This window comes from Taudactylus pleione, unplaced genomic scaffold, assembly GCF_031769625.1.
Source record: "Taudactylus pleione unplaced genomic scaffold, aTauple2 ptg000053l, whole genome shotgun sequence".
Lineage (NCBI taxonomy): Eukaryota > Metazoa > Chordata > Amphibia > Anura > Myobatrachidae > Taudactylus > Taudactylus pleione.
The window spans coordinates 5,379,366-5,404,539 of NW_028284455.1; the positions used below are offsets into that span (position 1 = coordinate 5,379,366).

Consider the following 25,174-nt stretch of genomic DNA (forward strand, 5'->3'; position numbering starts at 1 on the left):
CTGCGCATGCGTACGGTTTTTAGTACGCATGCACGAACCAGTCAGTGCGGCCGAAAATCGTTTGTACGCTATATAGCGAGTGCCTGCTATTTTGAGTGACAGAATGAGGCATATGTGGGTGGTAACAGGGGAAGGTGCTTGAAAACGGGGGAGTGGAATTCGAACGCAGGCGTGCTTAAAGGTCAAAACGGGCGTTTTAAGGGAGTGCATAATTAATACAGCAGCGTCATTGACCACGTCACTTGGTTTTTTTTAACTCAGAACTAAAATAGCGGTTGAAAAAACCAACCACAAGAATAGCGAGCAGTTCATACGCTGTACGATGTACTCGATTAATCTAATAAATAGCGGAAATGACGTATGGTGCGAGCGGCCAGGGGGCGTTTTTATCAAATAAACGAGCGTATGTTTTGCTCGCTCGTTCAGACTTAGAGGTGTGAACAGACTGCAATGTGCGAACGGATCATTTGAATAGCCACCCCTTGTTTTTGAACGAACGAACGACCGCAAATAGCGAACGGCTCTGAATGAGGGCCTAAATCAACGGTCTTGTCACTGCGGTTGCTATGGCACCACAAAAACTGTAAATCGTCATTAGCTGCTTAAATAATGACACAAATTAAAAATTAACAAAATCTTAAAGTACTTTTTTTTTTATAGGGGATGAAAAATTAATACTTTAATAATAAGAAAAGATTGACATGCAACATGTAAGATAACATCTACATTTCAAAGCAAAAAAGTAAAAAAAAAATACAAATGCAAACAATATAAAACACTGATGCAAAATATTTTCATTTATGTTGTCATAAGCCAATTAAAAGAAAACATGTTGCTTCTCTATTTTAAAAATAAATATACCGTGATGCCTTCTATAGTGTCAGTGTAAAGTACATATTCCTTGTTTCTGCTAAGGAGACTCATAAAACCTGATCTTCCACTATCTTCAGAGCAGATCAGGAAGATATGTGGTGGGGGAAGGGAATGAGAACACACAGACTTAAATCTGATATAACCAAAAAGAGGGAACTCGGATTGTAAAATGCTGCTGGCACTGGCAGTCCCCCCTCCCCTTATTAACTTCTCACATAGCTCAGCTGGGGGAGGGAGGGGGGAGCTCCCCCCCTTGGAATGACAGGCACTGAGGGAAGTAAACAAGACTGCCTCCATTTTGTGACCTGACTGAGGGGGGAATGTGATTAATGCGCGTTATCAAACCGTGCTTTCTCACTCTCTCTCAAATGACAGTGGCAGGGACGAGGGGGAAGAAGTCACTGCCTTGTGTGTCAATGAACTGCGACACAGAATAACGAAAGGACTGACGACTAGGTGACCTTTCACATACATTTTAGTGGGGAGACAGTGAGAGGGGAGCGCAGCAGCCATCTTTATTATAGACTTATATGGAAGACACGCAGTCCTATAGCTCTGTCGATACTGTATCAGCCTGTTACGAAGCGTTGTGTGTACTATGAAACACTGACTCTGTAGAACCAGACCAGCAGCCACGGCTGCCCGGCAGCCAGCTTCGCACCACAGCCGTATCCCCAACTCACAAGCGCTCTCAGCGGCCATCGACCGCACTGAAACCATCTTGTGAACGGCCGCTGCCTTATATACCTGGCTAAAAATAGCCGTCCCGTCCCCGCCAATCCGGCAGGGGATCGAGATTTCGAATCGAGCCAATGGCTGCCGCCTTTACGGAAGGCTTTCGTCACGCGAGAGGCATCCCCACCAGCGCCGGGCTCGCCGATTGGGCGCAGCTGACATCATGGGGACAAGGGAGCGGCGATTGGCCGCCTCACTGAGCCGGCGTAATGGGATCACGTGGGGAGGAGGGGGGGCAGGCTGGCTCAGGAGAGGTTTGAATAGGGAAGTTTTGCAGGCGTTTACATTTGCAGTCACTTCAGTGTTTGCAAATATTGTCAGCACCACTGAGCAGCTCCTCGGCTCCAGGAGGAGTGAAAGTCTTGGATATTTTTTTTTTAATTGCTATGCAATGACATTTGCATGAAAAACTGGCGTACTTCTTTCATTCTGCTGGGACCTATCCTCTCCAAGCTGTGGATTACATTGTATGAGCGCAGCACACATTAGCTATATGTTAGCCCTTCTATTTTTGCAGCTATAATCTAAATATATATAGATTTAGTTTTGTTTCCCACTTGCCATAGATCATGGATGTTCTACCAATGTGCAGCATTTTCCAGGAGCTCCAGATCGTGCATGACACTGGCTACTTCTCTGCTTTACCCTCTCTGGAGGAATATTGGCAACAGGTAAATGGAATTTTAATTTAATTGATCTCTTAAATCATGGATACCTAGAGGGGATTGCAATGCAAGCCTGTGTGCACGGTCTGTCTGGTGGAATACTCCTAGTTCCCCTGTATTCTGTGTGTGCTGACATGGAGAGAGCAGCCCTGAGCTGCAATGTAGTGTATGAGATCCATGTTGGCTACAGTGACAGCTAAATGCAGCCTCCATCAGCCACAGCTTGGGTTTCACTAGTAACTGTGCAGCCAACTTTGTGCTTTGCAATCAGTCCAAACTACACAGCTGAGTCTTGTCATCTAAGCAAGACTCTGCCAATAGCTATTTCTGTCTTATTATTATTATTATTATTTATTATACTTTGAGCAGAGAGTGATGGATATTCAGAATATCTGTTCAGCATACATGTAGTATCTTCATACAGTAGAGGAATTTGAGATTTCCACTGCTGGGTGATCCTAAACCTTTTTAAATATTAGATTGCCAAACTAGAAGGACAGGTTTGTCCCTTTCCTCCAGTGAAGGTTGTTTTTTTTGCAGGTCTGCACGAGTGCCAGGGTTCATGGAATGAAAGGTGTCATTCATGATGTAATGTGACAGTCTGCCGTCAATGAGACAAAAGGCTGATTCTCCCCAAACAAGCCATTATGTTATAGACCTTTCTTTGCAATTGTATTCCCCCCCCCCCTACAACTAATCAGACTCTTTATTGTGGGATCATCTTGTCAAAGGCTGCAGACTGGATGTGCTATTGTTTTGTTTTTTTTCTTGTGTATTAGAATTGATACCACATTGTTCTTATTGCCCCATAGAGTGGTTCTATGTTTACTTTTTTTTTTTTTTTTAACAAAACGAATTAAGAGATCAGATGTCTGTTTGTTTGAGAGCTGCACACTAAAGTGTTACAACCTTCACATTCCTGGTTAATTGTATTCATTCTCTCCTCCTTCTCCTCCTCCTCCACCTCCCCATCAAAGAGGCAGATCTTCTGTGTGTGTGTGATTGAAATTGATCTCAGTAGCATCCTTCGGGCATTTTAGATCCTGGCACGTAGCCAGCTCTTCTTCCCAGAAGTCTGCAAAGACATTTAAACTATCACAGAGCCCATCTCTTGGTCTCTGTGCTCATCTGAATAATGGAGAATATAAAGCTCGATTATTAAAGTTTAACAACATCGCAATCCATTGTTTCCCCTACCTTGCCATTTGGAAGATCAATAAAATGAATTTTCTCAGCTGCACAGCAAAGCAGTAAAGATAGAAAAGTGTGACCATCGATTTCTGTGGTTTGTCTCCTGCGCTTTGCAGCGAGATGTTATTTTGCATTTCTGGGCTTGACCGCAAAAGGAAATGCAACAGTGCAGTAAAAATGTGCACTTGGATCTCTCCCGGGGTGGGCAGCAGGCTAGGGAAATATGTGTGGTATTTTGATGGCTGCTGTCTGCAGGGCTGATCTCTGCACCCATAACTTTGCAAAAATATATGTCAGGCATTTCATGGAATGGGCAAGAATTTTAGACATGAAGTTAAATAAATAAATATATACACTTTGTTTTGTCCTGACTAAAATATGATGTGCTGTATTGTCATGGTCCTTCTCAAAATAAGACCATGTCATTAAAAATGGCATCTTCATTAGACATAAAGTGTGCTAAGCTATCTTTGTAGTTACTAGCGTAGTCTCTTGGCTTCTGGTCAGCAATTCAAAAGGAAGTTATTTTTTTTTTCCTGTTCCTGGCATAGTGTAAAAGTAATGCAGATGACTCATCCAGTTATGTTTGCTAGCAGATTATATTCTTATCCATTGTGGGTCTTCCAGAATAGACGTTGCTACTGGTTCTTTTTATTTAAAAAGTATGAATGTACTCACCATTCCGTTCCACATCTATATATTGTTTCTGTGTGTGTTTTGTACAAGTACTTTTCTTCCTTATTTTTTGTACAACGGTGCCTGCTTCTGCAATTTGCTTATTTTCGAGGGTCTGTTCTGCAAATTGCATTTTGTGAGGTCACTTCTTTCATTTAGTTTCCAAACGGAAGGGAGCTGCAATCTTCTGTGGCTGGGTAGTCTCTGCCATGTTATCTCTGCCATGTTCATAACCGAAGCATAGTGGTCAGTTTACACCGTATGTTGCAGCTGTTTATTGCAGTGTTGGACAACCTACATTGTGTTTTTTTTTTTTTTTTTTTTTTTTTTTAATTCATAAAGTACATTATATGTAATGTTTCAAATACCCTCTTCTGTAAAAAACACTGTTTTTATTTATCATTCCTTTTCTTCATTCACCTTCTAGACATGCTTGGAACTGGAACGCTACCTGCAAAGTGAACCCTGCTATGTGTCAGCCTCTGAATTTAAATTTGATAGGGAAGAGGAGCTTTGGACCAAATTTATTCTGGCATGTGAGAAGAAAGAGGAGCCTGACCCCCAGATTATCTGTATCAAAACTGAGGACATCTCTGACAGTCAAAATCTGGAGACCAATAGTTTGAACTCTGACGTTAGTAGTGAATTATCGGACAGTTCTGAAGAACTATCGCCAACTTCCAAATTTACCTCAGATCCTGTAAGTGATGTGGTGATCAAATCTGAACCGTTTAGTTCATCAGTCACTTCCACCCCACCTTCATCCCCTGAGCAGGGAAAGGAATCTCCCCATCACTTATGGAATGCCATTACTGGAGAGCTTCATTCCTCTGGGAAAATACGCTCTGGTTCATTTGTAAAGACTCTCGATCAAGGTAGCCCAACCAGTGGAGAAACCTCACCAGATGGCAGAAAACGTGTCCACAAGTGTCATTTCAATGGCTGCAAGAAAGTTTACACCAAGAGCTCGCATCTGAAAGCACACCAGCGTACCCATACAGGTCAGTGCTCATTCCTTGCTGTAAAGGGGATTGACAGGATGGAATCCCATGCTGTCATGTCATTTCCCAACCACAGGGTGGAAGCCCAAAGCCTATCGGTGATGTCACTGTATATCCTCTTCTAGGGAGTACTTCCTCATTCTTTTCCCCAGTGAGGTTGGAGGTCTGACTACAGACAGTGTATCCAGTAAAAGGAATCCAGTAATGCTTATTCAGTGATCCAATTGAGCTTGCCTTATACTCCCATTGCATATAAGTGAATTCACAGATCGTACCTAATATTTGAGCAGTCTTCTGCTTTAACATTCACAATTGTGACTGCCCACTTTACGTATAAACATAAACGAATACACTGTATCCTTTTTATATTTGTAAAGTTATCTATTTGAAGCAAAATATGTAATACATATGCACACATCCAGGCAATTGCGCAACGGGTTTTGCACTAAAACAATATCTGCCTGTGCCAATAGGTTTTGAAAAGACTGATTACATTCCTCTTGCATATCAATCATTTTGTAAATGTGATTTTTATCTTCTTAGTAAGGATCAATAATTTTGTGTGTTTTTATGTGTACCCTTTATGCTTCCAGAGAGTTTGATTACGGTTATTTATTTAAAAAACAATCTTTTTTTTTTTTTTTAAACAGTTTGGGGGGAATTAAATTGTTTACTCGTGCTCACACCTCCCGTTTAAAGTGACAGGTGATATTCAATTGTATGTGCTGCTTTGCACGCACGTTCCTGAGATGGCGAGTGGAATTCTACCCCAAAGGTGGTCGTTTGGGCAGTGGGCCCAGTAGTTTGCACAAGTTTAGCTGCTTTACGCGGCTAATCCCGTGAAGTTGGGCACAACATGCTCAATAAGTAATGGGGGCCCGCGTCACAAACAATTAGACGGGTTTCAGTGTTTTTAATTTACTAACCACATTTTCAAACAGCCAGGCAGACAAAATATAGTGGCTGTCTTATTCTCATATTCTCTGTATGCCATGATTTATAGTGGATCCCTAGGAAGCAGTATTGTAATGGTTTTTCATTAGCAAGCACCTGTTTGGTATGCAATGTGAAAGCATTGTTCAGAAGATTCTGTCTTGACGAAACCCTTTAGTAAATGCTCTGTTTCATGATTCCCTCACCTTTCCAGTTTCTATTCATTATGCTGACTTAATCTTGTTGACATAGCTGATTGCTCAAGTGGCCTTTCCTTGGACTTTTTGGCAAATCAACATTTTTATCTGTCACGCATAATTATTAAAATGTGGTGTGTTTATTGTATGGCTACAATTAGATTACACACTGTAAACAATCCACTCTTCAGTTGACATAGAATCAAAGACACCCAATAAGTCAAACAGCATTGCAACTTTATATGTGGGTATAGATTGAAACAGGCGTTTATTTATCGCTCTCTACAATGAACTATTGAGTGTAATTATAACTTAAGCAGTAGTTAACTATAGTTAATGCCATTTTTCAGGAGAGAAGCCTTACAGATGTTCTTGGGAGGGTTGTGCGTGGCGTTTTGCAAGAAGTGATGAACTTACCAGACACTTCCGAAAACACACTGGTGCCAAACCATTTAAGTGCTCGCATTGTGAAAGGTAAGACCATGTACAGTTGATTTTCATAAACTTTCCTCTTCTGCAATCAAATTGAAATACTATCCTGCAATGAAGAGTCCTATTAGTGTGAAATAGTCGGCTGGTGGAAATCCTATGTCTTATTCTAAAATCCCAGTGGGATGCAATGTAAATTCCCAGAAATAGATTCTGAACTTCGATCTCAAGGATTGTAAGTGCACCCCATGTTGACGATATCCATCCCTAGTCTTCGTCTTGTTCTCTGAATTCACACTTTAGTGGCCTGCTGCTGAACACCTTTTTTTTTTTTGTTTTAACCTTTTATATAGCTTACAATATATACAGTTGTATGTTTTGTTGTTTAGTTTTTGGCACTTACTGACAAGCATATTCTTCCTGCAGATGTTTCTCCAGGTCAGATCACTTGGCTCTGCACATGAAGCGACACATATGAATGAATCGGAAAGTCACGTGGTTAAAAGAAGCTTCAAGGTTAAATTGCCTTGTGCAAGGGATGCGAGTTCCAGCCAAAGCATGACAATTTGCACCCTAACCAGTTGCCTTCAAGACCTCACTTCTTCGAGGGGCTTTGCAGGGCTTATCAATCGTGTAAAATGCGGCATAGCAACCATACAGTGCTACTTCTGGAGCTGACTGGGCCCATGCACTAATGGTGCTTAATCTTCTGAGTGGCTTGTCTAAGCCGTCGCCGTGAGCATGTGCACTGAGAATGGTAATGATTGGGTGACTGAATGGTGGAAAGGAGCCAATGTTTGAATGTGGAAGATCTTGTTTATTTTTTTTTTCCTTCTGGTTGAGTTCAGTTGCGAGGGATTAAGAAAAAATAAAAAAAAAATAAAAAACGGTTTGAATGTTTGTATGCTATTGCATACTCTTATTTGGGACAACCATCAATCATTCTACTTAGGGGGTCAGTTCCTAAAATAAAGGAAGCATTGATCCCCAAAAGCAGATGATCCCTTTCCTGTGTGAGAGGAGCTTTTGTTGTCTGGTGCAGCTATTAAACGTGCAATGTGTCAAGTAGCTCGTCTTTTTTACGTGCTACAGCGATTGTTTGTAACCAATTGTATAAGCTGTGTATTTACAAATGTAACACAATATAACTTCATTATAATAGAAAGGTATTGCATGGTTCAGGGGAATGTGTACGCTTCTCCATTCTTTAATCAGGACTGCAGTTATGATTCCAGTTGAGAGCAGCTAAAATACAATTGGTCTGTTACATTACTTATGTATAGAATGAAAAGTAAATAAATAAAAAAAAAAAAAAGTGGAGGAAACCACTATAGCTTAAACTGATTTTTCTCATGCAGCTAATTTTTCTATTATTTATGCCTTGAGGACTAATTTCTGGTTTTCTAGCTGTCTGAAGCACTGTTGTCCTTAAAAATGGTGCCTTATGCAAGTGGCCTTCTCCTATGATGGATGGGGGTCAGATACAGGGGTTTAAGTGATGTAAGCTTACTTAAGGCTCTGTTATCACCCAGGAGTGTACTTTTTCCCGACACACAAAGGCTTATGCCATAAAGTGGTGCAAAATAGTTCTGCGGCCCATAGCAACCATTTGCATCCTGGCTTTCAGTACTCTGACTATGCAAGGATGCTAAAACCTGATCTGATTGGTGTGGCTATATGGCTACAGTACATCTCTGCGTTTTACATCATTTTATTAAATAAGCTACATAGTATAGAAAAATACAGTTACACACATCAAGGCAGCGAGGCACAGCCTGCAAAAACACATTGTTATTGTTTGGCTCTTGTGTGTATGAATGTATGTGAGTTTTTTTTATTTAGTCTTTCTGTACTATGTTAGTTGCTCGTGTAATTGTACCTGCTTTTCAGAACACAATGACCTGTTCAGAGCTATCGCTTACACTTTCTTTACATGGAACTTGCACATATGTATCTGTACATGCACTTAATATGTAAAATGCTCATATACTTGTCAAGGTACAGAATGTGTTTGTTTAAAAGGAAAAAAAAAAAAAAGTTATCCTTTTAATGTCTGAACTTTATTTAAACCTGACATCCACCAAAGCAAATGTATAATGGGCAAACTTTTTGTCTCTGCTTCACAATACAATAAACGTGCACTCTACAGCCGAAAAATTTACAAGGCGTATAGCTTTTTAGGAGGACTTTTGAAAATTTTATTTGGGTGCAAGCCTTTGTAGTCTTAGGTCACTGAGTGTTAAGAGTCGTACTAAGAGTTTGAAATATATTTTTGTAATATGTTATTTAATGTCTAAACAAATCCTGTAACTGTAGAATAAAATTAAGTTGGTATCCGGAGCATTTAGATTTTAGCTTTCTTTTTAGTAATATTCTCATTGTAGAAATTGAAGAAAATTCCTGCATGTGGATTTGCTGTACAATGTTTAAACCTAAATACTGCCACAAGTAATGCTAAATAAACAATTGTGATCTTGCATTGTTTGAAAGTAAAGCTGAAAGGTACAATTGGGGCAAAATATATTTCTAATTGTCCTTTTATTTAAGGGGCATGCGCATACTAAAGACTGCATATATTAATATTGCCATTTTAAATATAACATCCTCTTCTCCTGTCAATAAATGACACTACTCGCAGACAATCCATTGTATAACAGCCCTGCATCTATTGGATCAACTGTACATCTGAAATCTCTTATCATGGTCAAAGATAGATAGCCCTCATTCAGCAATATTGCCCTTGATTTGCATTTGCCACTAAACCTGATATTGCTAATTGGCACATGATTTGCATCCAATTAGGGCTTGTAGTGAATATCACCATGGAATGAACATTCAAACCAGAAACCTACAGATAGAAATTCATCCATATTGAAATTACTAATATATAGGGGGAGATTCAATTGTTTTCCCCAGCACCTCTGACTAATTGGTTCCCGACTGAGGAATTCAATTGTTGCTCTATTCAGATGCGATAACCGCCTGCATTTCTGCTCGCAGCCTCCTGAGGTGGCAAGCAGAAATGGGTTTTAAGTCTGTGATTTGGGCGCCCTAACCAGGACTAGACAAGTTTAGCCATTTTACGCAGCTAAACCCTGTCTAATTGGGCGCGACAAGTGTGATAATGGGCACCCAAAATAATTGAATTGCTACATTGGGCGTCCATTAATTAGCGTGACTAAAAAAAACAATTGAATCGTGCCCATAGAGTGAAATACAAAGTTAGCCCTAGAGGATTATGCAAAGAACAAAAAAAAAAAAATACCAAACCGTGCAACAAAAATAAAAATTGCAGACAGTGTCAATTATCAAATGGCATGTATAAACCTTTAGGGCTTGTGGCTCATTGTGTTTAGTCAACTCCCTGGTCTGCAACATTTTCACAGGCATGACTTGAGAAGGGCAATAACCCACAGGAGCAAGACCTTTGGTCTCCTTATTCCAGTTACTGAACTGGTTAAAACGGATTGGTTGCTATAGGGTGTTTATGCTTTTAGTAAATTGTTCCTAGTATTATAATTACACCAATCTAATTTCACACTGGAACAGACAGTTTGCTTTGGCATGCTGCAAATGCTGTCTTTAATATGTGGATTAACCTTTATGGCAGTATTTAGTTTTTGGAGGCAGATTTACTAAAATTGTCTTAAAACCTATTGGCCTAATAACTAACATTTTGTTTTTTAAACTTACTGTGTAAGTAAATTGCCATTCTCAGTTTGGTTTTGGCATAAAACCAGTTTAGCCGACTCCTCCGTTGTGTTTTTTTTTTTTTTTCACTTTCCCATGGTTGTGTGGACTAGGGTAGAAAATAGTCTTTGTATAAGACAGAGACTAAATAGCATTTCAAAACGCCTCTTTTTGAAGTGCTAGAAGTTTAGCCATAATAATCGCAAGAAGATAAACAATAGTGCCTAACATGCACTGGCTTGTCTTGCTTGTAAAATGCCATCAGCATTCTTTTGAATAGGGTGGGGTTGTGTGAATCTCCTAAATAGCAATGCCTATAATTTTCTTAATGAGAAAATACACTCTGTTCAGGTGATAACCGAGCCTCAGTCAAGCTGATGGGGGGGGGGGGGAGGAGGGGGGGTGAAATTTTGGGGAAAATGTTTATTAGTGAAAAATTTATTTCCATTTTATTTTATTTTTTTTTTCTTCCTGAAACACCGTTATCTAAAAAGAAAAATCTTTGTAAGATTTTTGTAAAAAAGAAAAAGAAAAAAAATTTTGTTTTACAAGATTTTATTTGAAAATTGTTTTTTGCAAGATTGTTATATTTCTGTATGAATGTATTTTTTATTGGAATAACATAAAAAAAAGAATTCCTATCATATTTGTTGTTTGGTTTTTATTTGTGTTGGTTTAATAGCGTTTTGTACACAATGCATTGGTTATGTTTGCAGAAATATTGCCATTTGTCACTAATTATAAATAAGCTAACAATGTGCTAAGACCTGGAACTAAAGTATTTGCCATTTGTTCCCATGTAACCCTGTCTGATGGGGTTTCTTGACTTAAAACAGTTTGTGCTTGTTACCATGCTTGGATCATGTATTCTGCCAATGCAGTATGAGAGCTTGCTATAATTATCTTAATCATGGGGAGCTGAGAACGTGTGAATCTGAAACCTCCAGGAGGAGAGAAAAATGTCATTAAAGAAAAGGAAGGTTTCCTTTTAATATTTCAAGCAGCTTTAATTGTGTCATAAGCTGCCTTAATTAAAACTAGGCTACCTATGCCGACCCACACTGGGTACTAGGTGTTATAGTTAACCTAAATATATACAGGATTTAAAGATCCACGCAAAGAGAAAATCATCTGGTTGTAGAAACCATTTTATTTTTTGTATTGTGCACAGTGAATGTATAAAAAAACAAAGATTTTCCATTGTGTGCCATTATCCTTGGAGGGCGCTTGTAGAAATAGCATGCTCTGTATGCTAATGATTCGACTGCTTCCAATTCCAGCTGCATACTGCATGGCGCTCGTTCTCATGCTGGCTGGGGAGGCATGGTGAAGCTGGTGTAGAGGAACCGTTATAGTTAAATTATTTTTTGTTCTAAAATATCAGGAATAAAATGGCAATCCACAGCCTGGTTGCAGCTTTTTTTTTTTACTCAACATACAAGTCAATCCAATAATCTTTCCTACTTTTTTATATTGATGAACCATATTCTGCAGCTGTGGACATCCAGGGGGATCTTATACTGACATGTTATTTCCTGCCGAGATGGACTTTACAATATAATTATACACATGCCAGTTTAGCCTGAGACTGTCATTTTTACTGTATGTATAATATCTATATATGCAGTGTTTCTTGAAATGGGGGAGTTTTCTAGAATTTAATATGTGGGCCAAAGCAACAATATTTACAGCGAGGAATGCAGTCACCGAGCAGCCCTGGGAGCAGCCTAATGCTTTTAAACAGGTCACAGAATTATCCACAAAGTAACTTACAGCAGGGGGTGCAATATTCTTTATAATACATATGGTTTCTTGAACACACAAGTAACTTTAGGACTCATGATTACAGTATATGCAATGCGGACAGAATGCACTGTTTTGACAAATACACTGAAATGTATACACTTGTACAACACAATATACTCTGCGTTCTGTCTGGATCATACAAATCTTGATACAGTTATGTAAGAGGCAGATGTACGAAGTTCTGGAGAGTGATAACTACCAGCCACTCAGCTAACTAATTTTTTAAACACAGCCTGTAACGTGGCCGCTAGGAGCTGAGTGGTGGTAATGTATAGCTTTCCAGAGCTTAGTACCTCTCCCCCATAATCTTGCAGCCCTCTTTGAGTTTTGCAGTGTTTCTTGTTGTGTCTTCTATATTACACACTGAGAGTCCCTGTGTTTCACTTTAGGTACAAACTTGATTTTTTTTTTATTGATGTGATCACAAATTACATAATTACACAATCCAGTAATATAAAATGCAGTTGTTTTACATTCAATATTGCAGTTTTAAAAATCCTGTGGACAAAACCCCCCAAAATCAGCAGCTTTCAAATACCGGTGCTTAATAAATGCAGTCCGCGGTGTTCGTTTGGGGTCTTGGCTGTAAATATTTGGAGAAGACCATTATAAATACATAAATCAATATGCAATTACATGACACAAGGTAAAGGTGACCCTGCTCAAATGAGCTTACTACCAGTGCCTAAGTTAGCAAAATATGTGTTTGTAGATGTGAAAAGTGTTTGTGGTGGAACTGTTGGAAGGAGAGTGGAAGGTGGAAACATGAATTAATCTTTACCTTTAATATATATATCTCCCTCCTGTTCTGGAGAAGTCTTTTTCAATTTTGCTGCATGGACACATTTGTGGTAATTGTTAGTTGAGTTGCTATTATTTATTATTAGCAGTTAAGGTGGCCATGCACGGTGCGATGCACCGTGCAGGGCGACATCCGATCGTGCTGTCAACGCCGGCAACCGTGCGGTCCCCGCAGACCGCATGATATGCCGGCTTCCCCCTCCTTCAACTGAATGGGATCATACATCACATCCCAGATCAGATGATTTTGCAGGAAGACCTGGGGATGCAATGTATGACCCCGCGGGAGCGCGCAGCACGATATCAGGTACGATATCGTGCCCATACACGGCACTATATCACACCGATCCGTCGGATCGGCACGTATATCGTGCCGTGTATGGGAGCCTTAACTTGTATAGCACCATCATATTACATTGCACTTTACAATTGGGAGCAAAACGTAATAAATGAAAGACAGGGTTTTAACAGACTGACAATGAGGTAAGAGGGCCCTGCTTGCAAGCTTACAATCTAGGAATAAGCGTTGTTGCACAAGAATAAGTGAAAGCTATGTGCCCTTTTGGAAATATACTGACATCTGGTCAGAGAGAAAGAATCATTACACTAGTTTGTCATGTCTGCAGAAGTTGTGGCGGCATCTGTGGTGCCACCACTAAGGAGTCCATGGAGATCACCAAAGGTGGAACAGAGATGGCAGCAGCAATGACAGTTGAACTCACTGGGTCCAGCAGCTGAACTGAGATGGTATCCAGTCAGGGGCATAACTAGGTATTTGAAGGCCCCATAGCAAAATGTGGGGGACCCTATGTACCACCCAATGGTGAAAAATGTATATATAACTGACAGATGATGGGTCCCCCTCAGCTGTGGGTCCCATAGCAGCTGCTCCCCTTGCACCTATGGTAGTGACGCCCATGAACTTGACCTTTTTTTGAATCAGTCTGTTGTTTTGTTAGTTTGTGTCTGCGAGTTCTGTGCAATTTTACGACTCGGAAAATATTACATCCAGAGAGTTGTATAGAAAACATCTGAATGGCATGTTTGTCCAGTGCGAGAAGGGTTTATGCGAGTTTAGTGCGAGTTTGCATGTTCTCATAGTCTATTACATTGGTCCCATACTGAGAAATATGCAAGTGGAGAAGTTATAGTAGAATGTAATCACAGGGACAGAGGACTATCATGAGGCCCAATCCATTTTCACTGTTTATCAGTTGTCTCACCACATCTTAATTATGACTGAAATGGAAGAGCCCTGCTTCCCTTCCTGGTTGATCTAAGTGCTAAGTAAGTGCATTATTTGTACAATATTTATTAGTTCAGGGCATCCCATTCATCTCTAATACCCCATACACCCCAGTGTATCACTGTAATTGTCACCTGTCACTAACTCCCGGAGACAGTCCAAGGTCTGATCATTTGTCCCCACAGCTTTTTGTGCATGGATATGTGCCAGGTCATTATTCACCAACTACACAGTAATGTACCTTTTATTCTACATAGTGACTGCAGTTCTTACTACCTATTTTTATTTCGAGTTGTCCTTAAGTGAATTTTATTATATTTAAATATTGTAAAGCAGCAGTGCCATGGAAATATAACGTGTTTTTTTTTTTTCTTCTTTTAACCGTAACACACTGTTGCCGGCTATTAAAAGAAAGCTGGTATTTACCATTTTCCCTTGATTTTTTTCTTCAGTCTACAGTAATGATTTATTATGTCGTTCACTGTCATTGGCTACCATGGCAACCACAGTCACATAACACATGATGCAGTCATGAAGCTGTGTCTGCACTGTGACATCATAGGAGATGCTGTGAGCTGTCAGCCTGTGGCAGAGGTGACACTCGTGTGTAGAGAAGCTTAAAAGCAACAGGTATTTTCTTTATCAGAAGGTACAACAAGTGTATGCTTAATCAGAAGGTACATAACTTGTAATTTATAGGCAAAACAAAACTATCACAGATTGCTGCTTTTAAATGACAAAACACAGAATTACATCAGAATTAAAATGGGTAAGTGTGATTTGTGTGGTATATTAAGATCCACTCAGCTCAGCACAATACTGTCTTTAAGTGATACAGGGGTCTATTTACTAAGCAGTGTTAGGAGACAGAGTGAAAAGGGATAAGGTGCCAGCCAATCAGCTCCCAACTGTCATCTCACAGGCTGTGTTTGAAAAATGACAGTTGGGAGCTGATTGGCTGGCACCTTATCACTTTTCACTCTGTCTCCTAACACTGCTTAGTAAATAGACCCCACAGTATATATTACATCCATCCATTATCATGTACATCAGATATGTTTTATTTCCATATTGGGCTGAATCACTGCGTGTAGTGATCAGTGTGCTTCCCTCACGCTGACTGTGTTATGTGAAGTGTGACACTGTGTACTAAGAGCCCATCCTAGTGTATGTTGTGGTCCTGTCAGTGTCTGGTGGTGACTGGTGCTGCGGAACTCACAAGGTGAATGCGGTGGGTGGAAGTGCAGGATAATGGGTCAGTGGAGCTTTAATGTGAACTGCTTTCCTGTCGCACAGGACGGGTTGAGGTTCTTCAGCTCTGATCCAGCAATGGATACAGGGCAGGTGGAAGAGAAGAATGACCCTGCCTCAGTGGGAGAAATGGGAATACTGCAGCCATTGCGCAGCGAAGGCAGCAGCAGAGCCGCCATGTTGGTGGTAGGTGCATATTTCCATAATCAAGCTTAACGCTTTGTCTTACTGATAGCTACATGCCTTCCAGACAGTGATGGGAAATCCTGGGTACTGAAGCTGCTGTGTGGATGGGGCATACTTGGTTTTGTTGTTCAACGGTTGGACTCTTACAGCAGCATGTGATTTGTTGCTGCAAGACAAGAGCTCTTTAGCTTTTGGAGCCCAACATAAGCCGTTATTATCCCCACCTCTGCATAGACACTCAGGGGTCTGTTCATCATTACATAATTATCACTAGTGATAATTATGTTTTAAGCTCACTGCGAGTTTAAACACGCTTTTGGAGGCATTCATCGTGCCTCACTGCCTATAGTATCAATTCTGAAAGGCTGCTCTATTTTTAGAGTAAGCTGATACTTTTCCCCTGCAGCTGAGTTGTCCATAAGGACTTCCTCACACTGTGCATGCGTCATCACCGCCGACAGTGTCCCCAACCCCCTCCAACTGTGTCAACCCTGCAGCAGTCTGTAACCACAGACCACCATTTCCCCCTCCCCCACGCAGATTTCTGTCCACCCTTCCATCGATGTCTTTCCCCCCACCTCCTCTCACCTGTATCCGTGCAGTGGTGCTGTGGATCCCGGGCAGAGCCTGGATGGGAGGAGTAACTGAGGTCAGTAGGAGACAGTGTGGGGGACAATGGGCTGCGGTGCCGCCGGAGCTCTACAGATACTACAGGGAGGGATATGAATAGATCCCTCTGCTGGCTGCGCTGCAGATACTGCACGGAGAGATATGCATAGATCCCTCTGCTGTATCCTCGCAGTGGCGGTGTGAATCCCGGGCAGAGCCTGGATGAGAGGAGTAACTGAGGTGAGTAGGAGACAGTGTGGGGGACAATGGGCTGTGGTGCTGCCGTAGCTCTGCAGATACTGCAGGGAGGGATATGAATAGATCCCTCTGCTGGCTGCGCTGCAGATACTGCACGGAGAGATATGCATAGATCCCTCTGCTGTATCCTCGCAGTGGCGCTGTGAATCCCGGGCAGAGCCTGGATGAGAGGAGTAACTGAGGTGAGTAGGAGACAGTGTGGGGGACAATGGGCTGTGGTGCTGCCGTAGCTCTGCAGATACTGCAGGGAGGGATATGAATAGATCCCTCTGCTGGCTGCGCTGCAGATACTGCACGGAGAGATATGAATAGATCCCTTTGCTGTATCCTCGCAGTACCACTGTGGATCCCGGACAGAGGGTGGATGGTAGGAGTAACTGAGGTGAGAAGGAGACAGTGTGTGTTCTCACTGAACCATCCCTGCATCTGTGTTTATTTTATTAAAGACCGATGTATGCATCACGGACTTCCCTCATGCATGCCTCAGTCTTTTTTTTTAACAAATGACGCCGCTCGGACACACGATGCATCACATGCGTAAATACACGGCAAGATTAGCATATGATAACGATAGATATGATGGACTGCACATCTGATTAAACAATACGTTTTAAGAGCTGCAGGTGCGTGCATAGGATCATATCCTACCTTAAAAATTACACGATTTCCACACGATTCATAGTATAATGCATCGCAAATCGGGCAATCTGCCAGAAATCACACTAGTGTATGGCCAGCATTATGTGGGAGATTAGGGACCATTGGGAAGTTCATACTGAGAATTTCCATCTCTCTTTTCTTGCAGACTGACCATAAGGAGCTGCAGACACAACTGTGCCAGCTCTGGCAGCAGCAGAGAAAAGAGGCTGAGCAGCTTTACAGCATCATTTCCACCCTTAGTGCCCAACTCAAAGGGTATTTATGTTCTGTCATGTAACAATGTATATACTCTGGTAGTAAGTCGTTTGTATAGATGTAACTATGTATAGACTTTGGCAGTAAGTCATTTGTCTAGGTGTAACTATATAACAATGTATAATCTCTGGTAGTAAGTCATTTGTCTAAATGTAACTATGTAACAATATATAGACTCTGGCAGTAAGTCATTTGTTTAGGTGTAACTATGTAACAATTTATACACTCTGGCAGTAAGTCATTTGTCTAGATGTAACTTTCTAGGGGTCAGTAGTATAGGGTATTGAGGGGTCCGTAATGTATTGGCGGCTATCGAGGGGTCAATAATGTATTGTAGGGTATAAAGGGGTCAGTGATGTAGTGTAGAGTATAGTGGAGTCAGTAATGTAGTGTAGGGTATAGAGGGGTCTGTAGTGTAGGGTATAAAGGCATCTAATGTAATGTAGGGCATAGAGATGTCAATATTGTATTTTAGGGTATAGAGGGATCAGTGATTTAGTGTAGGGTATAGTGGGGTCAATAATATAGTTTAGGGTATAGAGGTGTTAGTAATGTAGTGTAGGGTATAGAGGGGTCAATAATGTATTGTAGGGTATAGAGGGGTCAATAGTGTTTTGTAGGGTATAGATGGGTCAGTGATGTAGTGTAGGGTATAGAGAGCCCAGTGATGTAGTGTAGGGTATAGAGGAGTCAGTAAAAATACTAATTCCAAGTACTTAGTATATTAGTATTGGATTAAGGGCCTGATTCAGACCCACTCGCGAGCGGCTGTCCGCTCGCAAGTGGGTCGATGTTATGCACTGAGCATGCGCACGACGGAGGGAGCTCCGTCGTGCGCATGCGCCAGACGCGACGAGCGAAGGAAAGTCCTTCGCTCATTGTGTCTGATCAAAGGGGGCGTGCTGTCGATGTTGATTGACAGCACGCCCCCTTTGGTGGGTGTGCCTCCCTGATGGGGGCGTTCCCACGGGAACGCCTCCCATCAGAAGTCGGCCCACTGACATCACTAGTGATGTCAGTGGGAGTGATTTTGGCTCTGATAGAGCCAAAATCACTCCGGAGCTTGCGGTTGAAAACCTCAACCGCAGGCTCCGGCTTGCAGTTTCGATGGTCGCGATGGTCACGACCATCGCGGCCATCACAATGCACGCTCGTATAGGCTGTGGGTGGTGACCCACAGCTATACGAGCGTCCAGGAGGACGCTCCATTTTCATGGAGGGCGGCCCTCATTCAGAGCGTGCGCTCTGCTCAGAGCGTACGGCTCTGAATGAGGGCCTAAGACACAAAATTGCAGGTAAAAGTACACAATCTTGATATAAAAAATAGCAAAGGTCAGAGGTCCAATACTCTACTCCTGCTTACATAAGCCTCATTAGTTGAAAAAAAGCATTGTAGGTAGAGATGTGTGCGGACCCCCATGTTTTGCTTTTAGATCTGGATTCTTCTTCATGTTTTGGTTTTACAAAAGCACCCTCAAATGTTTTGGTTTTGGATTCAGATAAAAAGCGATTAAATACGGTTAAAATGTCCAAATCCAAAACCCGAGTTTGGATTTTTAAATCCGAGTTCCGAACCGGCAACAGATTCGAACCCGGACACAAAAGTGAATCCAAACCTTGAACCCCTAAATTTGAGTGTGTTTGGATTTCAGAAATCCAGACCCCCTCATCTCTAATTGTAAGGTATAGAGGGGTCAGTAGTGTAGGGTATTAACGGGGCTGTAATGTAGTGGTGGGTATAGAGGGGTCAATAATGTATTGTAGGGTATAGAGAGTTCAGTGATGCAGTGTAGAGTATAGAGTGGTCAGTGATGATGTTTTTATGGTATAGAGGCATCAGTAAGGTAGTGTAGGGTATAGAGAGGTCAGAAATATAGTGTAGGGCAGTGGTTCCCAATCTTTTTTGAATCACGGCGCCCTAGAGTATCAGCATTACTTTCATGGCACCCCTGTGCTTACCTGTCATCCTTAGGTTCATTTATGTGGTGGTGGAAAGGTTTGCACTTCTGTTTGTTCACATATTTACATTACATTGACCAAAAATAATTTGATTTTGTTGCTGAACCACCAACCAGAGGCACCCCTGCAAGTGTCCCAAGGCACCCCAGGGTGCCACGGTGCACAGTTTGGGACCACTGGTGTACTGTAGGGTATAGAGGGGCCAGTAGTGTAGGGTATAGAGGGTTCTGTGACGTGGTATAGGGTATAGAGTGGTCCATAATGTATTGTAGGTTATAGAGGAGTCAGTGATAAATCCCTCACATCACCACTGGCATGGCCCATAATTTGGGGTATTAGTTCAGTCACAAATAATCTTTCTCATTATGTGGACACATTTTTACAAAAACACATGTGGTCTCATTAAAATCACATATCAAAGACACAACTCACTTTCTTAATCTAATTAACAACATAAAATGGAAATCTACATACCATTTTGTCACTTGCGATGTGTAGCCTTTATACGAAAATATTCTGCATAACAAAGACATTTTAGGAATGAAATATTATTTAGATATACGTTCTATACCTTGTTAAATGTGCATGTGGGGCACAATATATTAGTCACACCGCACCACACGCACACTAAACGAAATATTTTTAGAACACAGCAGACACATTCTGAGTGGTGTCAACCATAGTTTGTCAAGACACATAACAGTATGTACCATGGGTAATTTACAAAGTATTAATGTGAAGGCGATAGAACAGATTAAAGCTACTCTAAAGGGGGTTACAGGTTCACCACCCTCTATAGAAGAGAAGCTTTTGGATTTTTAAAATAAAAGTCTAAGTCCCTTTAGTTTAAATGAATCTGTAGAACTAAATAACCTGTAATACATTCTATGTAGTCCCCATGCTGAAGTGATATTTAATATTTGTTCTTATAGGGGCCTGGTCTTGGGATATGGGCGACTGTGCATGTGTACATGCTGACTGGTACGATACATGCACACTGGCCCTCTCCCAGATCAGGTTTATGTAATTCTATTTTGAATACATGCATTTATATGTATATCTATCTATATCTATCTATCTATCTATCTATCTATCTATCTATCTATATATATATAATAATATATATATATATAATTTTTTGGGGGGGTTTATATCCCTGTTCTATTTGATAGTTTAACTATAGTTGGGTATCCCATATTTCTATCGGAAGAAGGTAAGTGAAGTGGATGGCGCTGCAAACAGACCTCTGCCTACTCACACCACAAACCTATCCCACTAGGTTTGTAAAAAGGTTCAATTTAGCATGTAGTAGGAGTGAATAAGGGGCGCTGTCTGTAGGTGTAACCAAGGAAATATTCAAGGAGAAATACTTATCTTTCAGGGTATAAGATAGTGTTTTTCCTTGTATTGTGGACACTTTATTTGTTGTCTTTCTTAGAGGTCATCCATCCAGGATCGTTCATTTATATATGAAAATAGATAATACAAGGAAAAATGTGTGGTTTCTTCCAGTAAAATCAATAAATCTATAATTGAAGATCTATCTAATAGGAATCTATTTTGCTCCTAGGGAATGGATGTCTATATAAATGACTAAAGGAGAAAATAGGTATTCAATTATCACACTTTGAGGGTATAGGACGCACCCCACTTCCAAAAGTATTCCCACTAATGAGGGTACATAATGCACCTCACACACGTGAGGTACGAGTCGATGCTCGTAGTGGTATCTTTAGGGAAAAAGGCACTTGTTTTACCCAATCGTGTTTCTTAGATGTCATAAATCACATACCTAGCTTACATCTAAGTGTTGTGATGGAAAACATGCAAAGGTTTCTTTTTGTCAAGCAGATTTCTAATACACAGGAGAGATCTACATAAGCCAAATGGTCGGTATATGCGTACCCGTACTCTCACTGTGTGGTGTGTGGTAAATCTCATCAAGGTGTCTTTGGGTCTCCATTTAAGAACATCCAAAGCCAAAAATTTATTTAAACATTTGGTGTGTATTTATTTCATATATAAAAAACATAACGTATAAAATGTATAAAAGTAAAATGGTAAAAAAGAGGCAAATATTGCCCAAACAATTGCAACAGTTGTGCAATAGGATAGGTACAAAAAAACTCAAGACGGTGGTGAGAGATATGTGCAAAAAAGAGGGGGAGTACTTGTACAGGTGCCGGCTCCGGTACAGTCACATAGATGGTAAAAAGAACAAGCACATACCTCTATCCCCGTGTCAGAGCAAGGTACCTATCCTCTTGAAGCCTCCAGGACCAACGCATTTCCGGTTCAAACTCCCTTTATCGAGGTGTGGAGGTACTGCTTCTGGTGTCCTGATTATATAGCATTCATAGATGACGACAAGGTGACGTCACTTCTGGTTTCGTCCCGCGGAAGAAATAGAACAAACTTTCTCTTCTTGTCTTTAACGCTGTAGTCCCGAGATGCTGACTGGCAACTTTATATCTTCTTAATTGTTAACCTGCAAGCATACTCTCAACAGGGGGTTGTTGTCCATCCGTTCCCGTCGAACCAGAAGTACCCCGGTTGCCGCAGGGAAGCTTGGGAGTTGTAGTTTGTTGGATCAATGTCCACTGTATGTGATCCCCTATTGATCAGGATGGTTATTATGGGATGGTGTTACGTCAAGCTTCTCCGTGGTGACAGAAGTAAACAGAGTTTGCAGGTCATAGTGACAATATCAAAATGGATGGTCTGGAGGAAAAGTATTTATTATGAGTATTCAAAAAAAAAATTGCATAGGCAAACTTTTTCCAAGGACCTTAATTGCGTAAATATGAACAATTGTTCCATATAGTTCTTAATAACAAGATTGGGAGTAAATAAGATATTCCGCCTATTGAATTGCAATTTGCAGATAGGGTTATTGATAGAAAAACAGCCATATATATATATATATATATATATATATAGATAGATAGATGACAGGATGATATCTATAGACACTAATCTAGTATGTAAAGAAAGTATACTATACCCCTAAATTTTATGGAATATAAAACGTAGATGAATATATTAGGATAAAATTTGCAGAGCTAGGAGGGAGTTCAGAGAAACCATTTTAGTTCACAACTCCTGGTTCAAGTCTTTTGGACTTAGTGTATTAAATTTAAAAATGAGCTTCATCTCTGTTTTGGCCAGCTTTGTTTCTATGTTTTTATCTCTCCATGAGGCTTTTGTGTGTTGAATGCCCATGAATCTTCAGATTTGTGAGGTAGAACAATTGTGTTCAATCCTAAAATGGTTAGATAGATGGTGGGTGGGTCTTAACATTCCTCAGATGTTCTGAAATTCTTATTTTCAGTGGTCTGGTTGTATGTCTGATAGACCAGGTTAGAGGTATTACATATGATGAAATCTTTCACTTTCATGGTTACTCCATGAACTGATATTTCATTGCATTTGGTGCGGTCATCTTTGATGTTCCTGCATCCAATGCATGTGCTATGGAATACCTTAGTGCTGACTAAATTCTTTGAGGTGACTGGCAGGGTACTTTTGACCAGATGTGTTTTAAGATTTTTTTACTTCCTGTAAATACAACATGGTTTTTATGGAATAATTTCCTTCAGTATTGGATCTCTGGTCAGTAGGTGCCAGTGTTTACAGAATAGTTTCTCGACTTTTTTATGTTGAGTGTCATATTGGGTGATCAGTGCCCATTTTTGTTTGTTATTATCATTGTCAGATCTGTTATCTTTTTTCTCCCTGGGATTGATTAGTTGCATTCTGTCTCTGCAAGTGGTTTCTTCTATGGTCTTATTCAGATCTTCTATATTGTATCCTTTCTCTGCAAAATCATTTCTCATTTGGGTCATTTGTTCTATGCAGTCTTCATTTTTGCTGCAATTTCTTCTTACCGAAAGAAATTGGCTCTTTGGGACACTCCTGAGCCGTTGGGTATGATGCTGGCTGTTTATGGGTATGAATGTGTTTACATTGGTGGGTTTACGGAAGATTTTTGTTTGGATTTTTCCTTTTTCTACAAAGATCGTGAGATCAAGGAAATGTATTTGTTCACTGCTATGTGTCAGTGTGAAATTGATGTTCGTTTCGTTTTTATTTGGTGCAGAAAAAAACTCTTCCAAACTCTCTCCTGTCCCATTCCATATTAGTAGCACATCGTCTGTGTACCGGTACCATTCCACAAGGCTGGTGCCCCAAGCTACACCACCATATACATGGACCTCTTCCCAATAGCTCATGGAGAGGTTGGCGTAGCTTGGGGTGAACTTGGTGCCCATTGCGGTACCAGTACGTTGTAGAAAAAAATTAATTGGATGGCCTCCAACAAGAAGTCTTTCAGAGGATAGATCTGTTTTGTTCAAAGCCCAGGATATGGCTTCAAGGCCTTTAGAATGGAGGATGCAGGTATAGAGTGAAGTAACATCAGCAGATGCTAGACTTGTGTTCTCAGTCCATATGAAGACCTTGATTTTTATAAGGACGTCTCCCGTATCCTTTAGATATGACTGACTTTTCAATACTAGAGGTTGTAGAGCTTCATCTATTAATGATGACAAATTCAAGGTGAGACTGTCCGATGATTGGTCTTCATGGTGGATTGGTCGCGTTTTTGTGCACTTTCAGTAGTACATATAACGTTGGGATAATTGGGTTATTCACGATTATATACTCACTCTCTCCTTTGGATATCCCACCTTTTAGCACATGCTTATGTAATAATTGGTGTAGCTCCTCTTTCATGTGGTTAGTGGGGTCTGTCCTTAATTTTGTATATGTTGTGGTATTGGATAACTGTATATTTCCTTTGTATAATCATCTTTATTCAGGATTGCTATCCCTCCTCCCTTGTCGCATGGTTTGATGACAATTCTTTTGTCTTTGTCTAGATCTTGTATAATTTAGGGATGTGCAGGCTCGGATAGGTTCGAGTTTGCACGTGGAGTTCGGATTTTTCCCTCCAAAAAAACGGAACTCAGAAAGAGGCAAAACGTCATCTTACATGGACGAACATCATCATTCCTGGACTTTTGTCCAGGAATGATGATGTTCGTCCATGTAAGATGACGTTTTGCCTCGTTCTGAGTTCCGTTTTTTTGGAGGGAAAAATCCGAACTCCACGTGCAAACTCGAACCTATCCGAGCCTGCACATCCCTAGTATAATTTCTCTCTCTTTTTTAGTGAGATTGGACTTTAGCTTTGGTTTTTTCAAACCTTCCAATTCTTCTATAATAACTTTGGAGAAAGTATCGATGAAGTTACCTTTTATGTGAGTGGGATAGAAAGTTAATTTACATATACATCCATTCCCTAGGAGCAAAATAGATTCCTATTAGATATATCTTCGATTACAGATTTATTGATTTTACTGGAAGAAACCACACATTTTTCCTTGTATTATCTATTATCATATATAAATGAATAATCCTGGATTGATGGCTTCTAAGAAAGACAACAAATAAAGCATCCACAACACAAGGAAAAACACTATTTTATACCCTGAAAGATAAGTATTTCTCCTTGAATATTTCCTTGGTTACACCTACAGACAGTGCCCCTTATTCACTCCTACTACATGCTAACTTAAACCATATTTCTAAGTCCCTCTTGCCAATATAGTAAAAGGCACTTCGGAGAAGAAACAGTATCATTATTTTTTTTAAATTGTATATGCAAAGAATGTGTGTGAATGGAATCGGTATGATATGCCGGCTGTCGGGATGCCCCCTGTCAGAATACCGACAGCGGAATCCTGATGGTTG

The 25,174-nt window shown here is 40.6% G+C and overlaps 1 protein-coding gene across 1 annotated transcript; it reads left to right on the forward strand.

The window, feature by feature from the left end:
• Window positions 1-1,871: 1,871 nt before the first annotated feature.
• On the forward strand, window positions 1,872-9,988 carry KLF6 (KLF transcription factor 6). The gene is made up of 4 exons (XM_088462710.1): window positions 1,872-2,279; window positions 4,567-5,140; window positions 6,621-6,744; window positions 7,126-9,988. The coding sequence occupies exons 1-4, from the start codon at window positions 2,178-2,180 to the stop codon at window positions 7,175-7,177; spliced, it is 852 nt and encodes a 283-aa protein (XP_088318836.1). The 5' UTR covers window positions 1,872-2,177; the 3' UTR covers window positions 7,178-9,988.
• Window positions 9,989-25,174: the final 15,186 nt, after the last annotated feature.

What these genes read in the sequence shown, in the direction of transcription:
- KLF6 (XM_088462710.1), top strand. Translation starts at nt 2,178, where the DNA reads ATGGATGTTCTACCAATGTGCAGCATTTTCCAGGAGCTCCAGATCGTG. An exon ending in ACACCAGCGTACCCATACAG is followed by an intron (nt 5,141 to 6,620) that starts GTCAGTGCTCAT and finishes GCCATTTTTCAG; the next exon opens with GAGAGAAGCCTTACAGATGT. An exon ending in AAGTGCTCGCATTGTGAAAG is followed by an intron (nt 6,745 to 7,125) that starts GTAAGACCATGT and finishes TTCTTCCTGCAG; the next exon opens with ATGTTTCTCCAGGTCAGATC.